Below are 11,026 nucleotides of genomic sequence, written 5' to 3' on the forward strand. Positions count from 1 at the left end.
ATAGACATTTACAGATTATCTCAATTACCTTAATTGTGAAGGTCAATCATCATCGAATCATGTGTTATTTTTTCACGGTACATGTTAAATTTTCATCCTTAGAGCGATCATGCAACCATGGCTAAAAATATCACTACTGCTTTGTACGTTCGGGTTTCTCAAAGAAATTCGTCCCAGCGAACCGTTCATTGTCGACTACTTGGCTGGACCTTGGCGCAACCTTACGATGGATCAGGTACGTCGCGTCCGTGAAACGTAACTGAGTTTGGCCAATGTTCATATGCTCTCTTTTCCTTTCCTGGTCATAGATCATACAAGAGGCATTCCCGATCGGAACTTACTCGTATCTGGCGCAGTTAGCCGTGATCTTTCTTGTCACGGATTTACTGCGCTACAAACCGATTATCATCGTTAACGGTGCTGCCGGTATCGTCGTGTGGAGCATGCTGACGTGGACCACGTCGCTGAGCGCTTTAAAGGTGTTAGAAATATTTTACGGCACGTACTGCGCAGCGGAGGTAGCCTACTTCAGCTACATCTACGCCAAGGTTGATCGCGAGCACTACCAGAAAGTGACGTCCCACACTCGAGCTGCCATCTACAGTGGCCGATTCCTGGCTGCTAGTACGGCGCAACTACTAGTGTACTTCGAAGCTATGGACTATCGTCAGCTCAATTATCTGTCACTGGGCGCACAGATCAGTGCCACCGCGTGGGCGCTGTTTCTCCCGTCGGTACCAACGAGCATGTACTTCAACCGTCGGAACATAACTAATGATATACAGGCACGATCCGATGCGAATAAGCGTAAAATGATCGTTACGGTGCCCGACGATGACCGCTCGGACGATGGCAAACAAACGCCCACTGCTCAGGCGTGTGAAACAAAGGTGCCATTCCGTACTCGCATGAAAGATGCCTTCATCCTGCTTTGGACACACTTTAGAACATCGTTTACAAATCGTAACGTGCTCCAATGGAGCGTCTGGTACGCACTGGCAATGGCAGGTTATATCCAGATTCTGGCTTATGTTCAAGCTCTGTGGAGCTCGATCGATGAAACTCAACCTGCCGAATGGAACGGTGCAGTCGAAGCGGCATTGACGCTTCTCGGTGCCATCGTATCCCTACTGGCCGGGTACGTGCACAGTGGTTTCTTGAAGCCTCGCACCAGCCTACTGGCCCTTGCCACGCTCGCGTTTGCTGCAGGCGGAGCGATGCTGCTCGCTACTAAAACAAGCACTCTGGTTGTGTCCTACGTCGGGTACATGATTTTCTGTGTCCTGTACGCTTTCGCCATCACTGTGGTTAGCGCTGAAATAGCAAAAAACATATCAGACGACTGTTTTGGACTTGTGTTTGGTTTCAACACTCTAGTGGCGTTATCGCTACAAACGCTGCTTACCTTCTCCGTTACGGACTCGGATGGTTGGTTTGCGCTGGACGTTTTCGGGCAGTTCACCGTGTTCAGCTCCTACTTCCTAGTGCTTGGTGGTATTTATACATTGTTTCTGCTAGTAGACATACTCAGTAGTGTGATACGTCGTTCGGAGTAATTCGCTTCGTTACATCCTTGTTCGCGTCACATTAAACTATATCATGAACTGATTAAAAGGCTGACAATGCAACGAGTAGTACAAAAATTTCTTCCCATCGACCTACTCCACATCGATGCCAACAAGAGTACTTAGGGACAATGCCCAATAGCGTAATGCTAGATACATCGTCATGACACTTGGTGCGTTGCATTGTATATTTTATCATGATCAGGCTACCAACATGCTGCACATCAATTTCTACTGTAGATATAAACTGCATTTGCTTTTTATGAGCAAACTGAATAATAAAACAAGGAAAAGGGCGCCTCCCATTTCTGGCCTTATCCCGGGCGCACTCGGTTATAGAAAGCGTTCATTTTTTATCATTAAGGCATAGTATAATTTATAGTACAATAGCAGCACAGCCCGAATTCATCTATTTTAAAATAAATGTTTATTAAAAAAGTTTGAGATATTAATTATTATTTATGCTTTTCATTAAATTATGCAACTTACATTTCTGTTAAAGGTATCTGATACAACTGCCCTTTTACAAATCAAGAGCTCGCTATCATCTGATTCTGATTAAATTTACACTATAAAAATAAACATTTAAATGTATTTACACTATACATAATTAGCTTATAATATCCGTGGATGTGAATTGACCATTCTCAGATAAATTTTAAAAAATATTTCGAAATGCTTTCAAGCGTTTACTTAATTCATTGACTCCAAATGAATATTCTGCAAAATGTAAAAATATTATTTTTATCAAATGAATTTCAACCGATAACAAATATGCACACGATACACGTACTTTAATATATCAAATATGATTTAACTTTTAATTTACGTTATTTTAGAAATAATTTCTTATTCATTGTACAAATTTACATGAGACAAGTTAGGATAGAAAGTGTGTGCAAAGAACATATGAAAAAGTAACCCTCATGAATTTGTCAAGGCTTCTTCCTCTAGTAACGCTGATGACTGTTGATCGCACTACAAATTTCAACATTAATTGAAGTTTCCTTCAAGTGAATCTCTCCCTTTTTGTTCGCTTACCCTACTCTACTCATCACAGCATTTCCATTTCCCTTTATTACTTACATCCAAATAAGCAAACATTATTATGTTTACTAAACATGGATCAATTCTCATTCCGTTTATGGAAGATATTCTTCCATTTTATTCGCGTTCACAATAATCATCATGGATGCCGTATCATACCCTTCGACGTCCCTTGCTGTTGCTGCATAGTAGGAACAACGACAGCATGGTTGGATTGAGATTGTATGCCGTTCATCACTCCAGTCGCATTTATCTGTTCCTTCTCACATCCATCAACAGTCGTTGGCGGGTTTGGTGGAATAGTATGGATACTAATAGGTGCGCCCACCATACACCTAGATGACTGTGAAGCAATCTGGTTCCACACACTCGTTGGTATGCTGCTGACGGAAACGTCACCTCCAGCTGTAACAATTGTGTACGTCGGTCTTATCGGAGCCGTTGTCGCTGTTGGACTGCTTTTATTAGCGCTTCGAAACGGGTGCGACACAAGCGTCGTTGACGAAACGTCGTTTAAATGTTTTGGTAAGGTTCCCTGCAGAACATGTAAATTGTCGCCAATCGAGAGAACAATCGCGAATAGTAAACACGTGTATGTTAGAAATATGTTTCAGCTTACTAGAAAAAACATCCTCAATATCAAATTGTACACATGTTGTGCAAATACAACAAAATAATATGATGAAAGGAACAAATACGATGCAATATATGATTGGTAATTTCATCTTTTATCAAGATTTAAAACAACTTAATGCAATTATAAACATGTGATAATCTATGTAATTTGTAAAGAATCTACCTTACTCGAAGCATTATTTATGCTTTCTCCTGAATTACTCCAGCTAGGCTTTCCACGTGAAACTGGTCTGCTTTGATGCGGTTGTGGCATATTTGTCACCTTAACAGTTGTGGTCGAAGCAGTCACTACAGTTGGATAGGTGTGTTGTGGATAGCTTACAGGAATATTGTCCCTTCCATGAACAGCATGGATTATGGGTGTCTTGTATGATGAACGACTCCCTAACGCATTGTTTGGAATCAAGCGATTTGAATATGTAGAAGATGGTTGAACTCTATTCAGCGAAGCCGTTGTTATCGTAGAGAGATCTAATCCTCTGGCTAAAGGAGATATATTCGACGTTCGTCCTTTACGTACATTGGCGGAATGGGTAGCATAGGTACTTGATGCAGAAGGTAGTACCTTGGTTGCTGGAGCCATGTTGAAATTCATCGCATTCGCTTTCTGGCAATGGTTATGTTCATGCTCGTGTTCGGACCAGTCTTTTTGCTGGCAAGTTCTATTACAATAAGATGTGTTCCAGCAGCAATAAAAGAGAGCTTCACTGAAACATTTCTTACACCACTGCTGTTTTTTCGCGTTTAGTACCTCACGATCTTTTTCTCGTAACAATTTTTGACGCTGTAATATAAATTTGCGACTGTATTCTTCCTCCAGAGTCCGACGCAGTTCCGTAATTTCCCTTTCGTGCGTTTTTTTCATTTCTTCAACAGTATGCAAAAGCTGCTGGTTCTGCTTTTGACAGCGCTCCAATTTGATTTCGAGGATTTTTGATGCTGCCTCGCTTGACCCTTTATCGGCCATATTGGACAGCGTTTCCTCGAGCATGTTGCAGAACTGACTAGCCAGCTGAAACATCATTATCACGTCTATTAGAAATATCATATTGCATAGAAAATTATAGTAACAAACTCACCGTGACGGAGCAATCTTCCAAAAGCTCACGCGTTGGCTGCTGCAAAGGATGGCAAGATTTGTTATGCAAATCAATGCCTTGTGGTTTAGGCTGCAGCGGGGGAAGCTGTTGATTGTTTTGCATGCGTTTTCGCCCACTAGTCAATGTTGCATGAGATGTACAAGGCGTTTCTTCTTCTACAATCACCACATCATCACAGTCGATAACATCAGCATTAATACTATTGTCGTTGTTATGTTTGTTATCGCAGGATAACGTAATAGACGTAGAAAAAGGAACCAGGTCTTTCGGTAGAGTTGAAGGGCTCAAATGCGCCTGTGAGCTTGGTTCATTATTTTCACTGATACTATTGCTATGTTTATTGGTTGAGTTAAACGGCTGAGATGCGCCAGAAACATTATTTGAAACTACAACCATCGGTGGTTGGGGAGGGGCAGCCAATAAAACTGACGATAGTGCAGGTACTGTCATCGAAGGAGTGTGGTTCGAAGCAATCCCGACTCTTGCAGGTTGCGCATTTAAGGCTCCCCCCGGAAAAGACTTCCTGGCTTTTTGCTTCTTTTGAACTGTTACTACATTGGTTTTCGGACTATTAGTTTTGGCTATCGGAATAATCGGCAACATAGGGGATACTTCTCGCACATGTTGATCACCGTTCGTTGCAATGACAGATGTAATATTCTTTTTTCCAATATCAGACGCAGGCGATGCGGTACTGATACTGCTGATCGATTGGGAAAGTTCAACTGTTTCCTGCTCTTCGGAAGCAGATTCATCGTTGGAATTCGGTTCTTCTTTAATCACAACGTCAATAATAGGCATCGTTTTCGGGACATTGCCAACCACAAATGTGTCTTTTGGTAAGGCGGTATTTGCTGATTCTCCGACAACACTAGAAGGAACGATAGATTGTGGAGTAGTTTTTGCAAGATCCTTGTTAGACGTAGCATTAGACACAGTAGAATTTAAATTAACAACGTTTGACGACGAAATGGAAACTACATCCGTAGACGAGAGAACGGGAACGGAGCCTTCAATTTCAATTGAATTTATCTGCGTATTCTTTGAGGCCAATTTCGTTACAGCACCCGTAATCATCGCATCAGTATTATCAACTGATACCGATGCTGTTACAGCTAGTTCATTTGATGTGGTTACCGTTGTCTCTGGGCAATTAGTAGGCGCTATCGTTTTCTGTTGAATGGCATTCGTACACGTAGCAGAAAGGGTTTTATCGTTCGAATGCAATACAACAAGTGGTTGTACGAAAGTCGATTCTTTAACGACATTGTTATCCAATGTATCTTTCTCTGCCACGCTGGAAGGTGATGTAGAGTTTGTCGAAGAAACCTTTTTCTTAGTTTGCTTTTCATTCTGAGGAGATAATCCTTCAAGTCGACGATTGTCAACAATCGATTTACGACGTTTTGAAAGCGGTTCGGTTTCCCATGACTCCGAATTTCGGCGAATTAAGAGGGAAAGCTTCTTAGCATCACCATCAAGTTTACGTTTCTTATGATCTCCAGCTTTGCTACTATGGTTGCTTTCAGCAATTGTTTCTTCACTTGAATGGTCGGGGTTCTTCGGAATATAACTTACATTTTGAGTTACATCATGATCATCTTTCTCTGCAATATTGGACGAAGTTGATGGTTCAATCATTTCATCTTCAGATTTAGGATATCTTGACATGCGACGAGTCATCCGTTTAAAAAGAGTTTTAGTGGAAGCTTGTCCCGAAAAATCTGCATCTGGATTTTGCTGATTTAAAGTTTCATTACTAATGTTAGCTATCTTATTTTTCACAACTAACTCATCTGGTTTAGGTGAACCCACAGTAGAAGATGATGCGACAGCAACCATAGTACCTTCGTTTCGTGTTATTTTCACCATCACCTTTTTATTAAAAGCACCAGGAATCATAGCACGTAGTTGCTCCTCGATTCTTCTTGGGTCGAGAGGTTGTAGGTATTCAGCGTAATGAAAGGATCCAAACCGTTCCATAATAATATTGATGTGTTCTCCAGCCTCTTTAAGACTTTTGAACAGATCTGATCGTTTTACAGATTTGGACTTAGGTTGGACTTTGCTAAAAAGATAGCAGTCTTTAAGAGGGCACCAAGCTCTATCATGACCACCAAAAAAACGCACATTAGCTTGATTATTTCCATTTACTGCCAACAACTTTCCCGGCCAATGGGGATATCCTTTCAGCTTAGCCCAAACCAGAAGATGCGGCTTGGTGCATGCTAATGTGAACCAGGACACACCCTTTGTAATAGAATTTATGAAACATTCATGACAATCCTCGATATCACTTATGTGCTGTTTACATATTTTGTATATTGCCCTGGCAGATTTTAGTAGATCTGGTTTGCCTGCGAAAGTATAAAACATTTAATCAAATATCAAATGATAATTTTTATGAACATAGCATTTTTCAATTTAGAAAGACGACATAGTCGAATTATCATATATATTATATCAATTGAAATTATAATAGTAATTTACTATAATAATGTTATGTTAAATAATGGTATTTGTTGTAGTCCAGCTTTACGATTTTTGTCAACTTACGTGGATATATTTGCATGTTGTGCACAATCCAGCCCAAATCGGACAGAAACGATGCAGTGCATTTGTACATTCCACTCGCCAGATACATCTGCATCACCGTTAAATCCATATGATGCGTAATATATTTATCATACAACGGTAAATTTTCTTTGACGATGGGATTAAATATTATGCCCTGCAATAAATATTGACAGTTTTGAATTAGGAAAGTTAATAAAATTTGATTTTTTCTGCTTCGTTAAACAATCTTTTTAAAAATTAACATGAATCTTCCTGTTTAAATTTTCATGAAAAAAATACAACATTTTGATACAACGATTGATGATCCAGCAATTGAAGAAGAAAATTGGACAGAACCAAAAACTTACATCATCTAGATACATGATGGCTTTTAAAGCATAGTCTAAACACTCTTCCAATTGTTTGACCTCCTTCTGATAGATAACTACTTTGCAATCCGCACATGACCAATCCTTATCATGGACGCTGTAACGTACACAGCTTTTGTGATAGCTACGAGCGCAGTTGTTACACGCTAAATCAACGTGACTTTTTTTACAGCGCCAACAGAAAAGGTCCGATCCGGGCTGTTAGGAAAAATGAAAAACGTGTAAGATTATTAACTGTTTCAGTAGAGCAGTCTTTGGTTTCATACCTTTGGAGCATCACCTGGCAGTGGCGTTGCTAGATCTACTAGTGAAAATGTCGACAATTCTTGTGTCAAACTCACGTTGGACATGTTCAACTCATCATCGGTTGGCGTATCTATGGTGTCAATGTTGTATGTTCCCTTCAGTGATTTCTTATTTTGGGGGGATATTTCAGTGTTGACTGGCCGCATACGTTTGGCCCTACCGGATAGTAAGCCGGAAGGTTCGAGGCTCGGCAAACTGGAGCTAGAATATGCTTCTTCTCTGTTTGGATCGGTTTCGCTTGTACTTGTTATTGTGTAATATATCGAACGACTCCGATGTCGTCTTCGTCCTACCGGAGATCTAATAGCCGGCGAAAGACCTATTTCAGAACGTACGGCACCAACCGCACTACTTAAACGCCTTTTTCGAAACTTCCCTTCGCGAGAAGCATCGTGTATGAACTCGGTCAGTACTTTAGATTTTGAGTGCATCTCTTGCAGTTGTCGAATTTCACGAGACGGTTTTTCACTAGGTGCAGAAAATTCTTGAACTGATGAATTCAGGTTTTCTTCACTGACCGCGAAAATTTCGTTTGAGCTATTCTCTTCGGTGTTGGGTGGCATCGAAAAAGGCAATGCTTGCTTTGATTTCGTACTATCAATCACTTCTTCAGTCATAACCATAGAAGGCTCTGTTGCAATGCCAACTACAGACGAGTTTTTTAATTCATTTTTTACACAGTCACCATCGTTACCCATCGGCACGTCATTTTTTTTACTTTCCGACGTTTTAGCTACAGAAGTTAGTTTCGTTACTGACGTTATTTCCTCTATTACTTTATCACTATTGCATCGTGGTGCATCAACTATCATTTTTTCCATAAATGTATTGGAAGCTGGTATTACGCACGCTGCAACGCTTGCCTTGGAACCACTATCTATCAATAGAGTGGTTTGGGGTGATTGTACAGTAGCAGGAAGTTCTACTTTGTCGGAAGATATTTTCATAACAACTTGCATCTTCTGATCTTGGTTCGTTGTCTGTAAATCTATCTTTTTCGACGATGCCTGCTGTTCCGACATTCGAATGTTGACGGCGTTCAATTTCAATGGTCCTACGTTTTTATGTTTATCGCCAGAACTAAACGTATCTAATGCCGATATTGGTGGCTTCGAATTGTCTACAGCTTGCGCTAAACGCACTGTAGTTGTTGTAACAGCTTGCTGCGAGAGAACAGAGAGTTCTGCGCGGGCTGGCACAGGTTCAGAGATCTGTTTTAGTCTAATTACCTGTGCTCCACTAACCGAAGCCCCATTACGGCCAATATCATCACCAGTAACCTTTACACGCATCTCGCCAGTACGGTCTTCAATAGCAATGGATCCTGCTGATTGCACCTGTCTAGTATGTTGCCCAGAGCAAATGGCATTCGATAAACTAGCCAATTTCACAGGCACGACTATACCTTTGCTATTTACATACTCCGCTTTCGATGTGTAATGTACTTTGGGCAGCTTATACCCAGTATCGTTCTGTCCTGCTGCAACTGTAGACGTCGAAGATACGCCGATCTTGCTTTTATCTATGAGGATTTTGATACCACCTCCCGCCTTGACCAAGGATGGTAGAATGTTGGAATTATTAGATTTTTCTGCTGCTACTGCTACTTCTCTCTTGCCACTTCCGGACGACATGCCCGGATAGTAAAAACTTCTATAAAGGTACAGCTATATTTACTGCAAAGACAGAAAGATCATGAAAACGATAAGGTTTATACTTTATCTAAAATGCATAATTTATGAAAAACACAATGATGCATCACGTATTCAACCGTCGTACAAAATTGACAAAAACATACTCAATTTGAGGTCTTAGGTCAAGACACGGATCGCTACACCGACTCGTTGAACTCTAAAATGTGGATCCTTTAACAAAGTTAACTTTAATGCAAGATATTTCACTTTAAACTCGTGATATATGATAGAATTTACTATTTAACTGTAAATGATTGCAGAAGTCGTTAATAGTAACATTCCTTATACGTTTTTACAATAAAATATATTGGCCGATATAGATTGCTGCAAAATTTTAAACTATAAACACTATTGTATCATAGTATCAATAGAAATTGTCCTGAGCTTAAATTCTCCATAGCGGAGAGTACTTTTCATGCCAAACAAACCAAGACGCATAGAAAGCTGATAGAATCATTAGGTAAGCTCGCGGGATAATTCATAAAACAGCTGTAATAACAACCCCAAAATGTAGAGTTTTGCATTCAATACTGAACCAATTACGCCGAAGTTAAACGAAGCATCCAACACGAACTGGTCCTCGTCATTTAGTAATACGACCAAGGAGCAATTGCTTCTACATTGTATCGATCATTTTTGCTTGGGCGACCGATCACCCATACTCACCCAGTCACGATTGTATCTGATGCGATGTAACACTCGTGCTGAAGATCCCACCGATGTGTTCTGCCTCGTCCCTTTCTGCTAGCTTGCAATTCAATTCAGGAGGTGATCATCACACTCTTTCCTAAAATTAAAAAAAAAACAATAAAGTAAACTTTGCCTGCGGTACGCAAGATTAAAATACGCCGCACGATCAAACCAGGAGCGGCAGCTTCGGTTTGCGCTGAACAATCGGTACTGTGTCACTCCTACTAGTACCAGCATTCGTGCATCATCCACCCAACACTGTCGCGTAATGGTAGGTCTTACAGGGATTGTTTCACGTATAGCACGAAGGAACTCTCATGATTTACATTGCTGAAACAATCACTACACAAACCAGGCTTATTCCAAAAACTTAGCAAAAGGATTACTACATCATCCAATTGGTGCATGAATACGACGGCTTATCATCATCGTTTCTGGATGGCTGGACCAGGATGGCGGAGTATACAATGAACGAAGACTTGGGCTAATGATACGGATACCGTGATCATCGTCCATCAAGCCATTCACGGAGCAGTTTGCCATTTAAGACGATGCCGTAAGCTTAATTACCTGTTAAGTTGATGTTGTTTGTGAGCCGGCTGAATTCCTTTCCAGGTACTTCCATTCACATCCGGTACTATTCCCTAAAAATCTAATTCAAGCGCCTCGAACCACTAGACGCGCCTGGACCTGTGCCGCTATTGATGCTCGCGAAGAAAGTAAAAAAAAGCCGTACTGCGTTCGACTTTCTGCACTTGGTCTTTGTTGCGCTGGTAGTGGTGGAATCGGCTACCTGCTTTTGGTAAAAAATGTCTTCTTTTTGGGCACAAACAGAGGAAATATAGCTCGACTGTACGCTGACTGACTGTCTTCTTCCGTTTCTGCGGAAAGCGTGCATGTGTGCATGACAGAAGGGGCCGCTGAGTCGTCGGTATTGGTATTGTTTTGACGTTTCCCCGCACGAGGCACGGTCCATACGAAACGCGCAGGAATCAGCTAACTCGCACCTTTCTCCTACCTTTGCCGAGGGATTTCGAAGCGCC

General features: G+C 41.0%; 1 protein-coding gene across 1 annotated transcript; it reads left to right on the forward strand.

Moving 5' to 3' along the window:
• Positions 1-109: 109 nt before the first annotated feature.
• On the forward strand, positions 110-1,556 carry LOC128721423 (thiamine transporter 2-like). The gene is made up of 2 exons (XM_053815178.1): positions 110-235; positions 309-1,556. Exons 1-2 carry the CDS (start codon positions 110-112, stop codon positions 1,554-1,556), a joined length of 1,374 nt encoding a protein of 457 aa, XP_053671153.1.
• Positions 1,557-11,026: the final 9,470 nt, after the last annotated feature.

The sequence above is a fragment of the Anopheles nili genome, chromosome 2 (assembly GCF_943737925.1).
Source record: "Anopheles nili chromosome 2, idAnoNiliSN_F5_01, whole genome shotgun sequence".
In the NCBI taxonomy this organism is placed as follows: domain Eukaryota; kingdom Metazoa; phylum Arthropoda; class Insecta; order Diptera; family Culicidae; genus Anopheles; species Anopheles nili.

Coding starts and splice junctions, on each gene's coding strand:
- LOC128721423 (XM_053815178.1), top strand. CDS start 110: ATGCAACCATGGCTAAAAATATCACTACTGCTTTGTACGTTCGGGTTT. Junction 236..308: donor GCAACCTTACGATGGATCAG/GTACGTCGCGTC, acceptor TCCTGGTCATAG/ATCATACAAGAGGCATTCCC.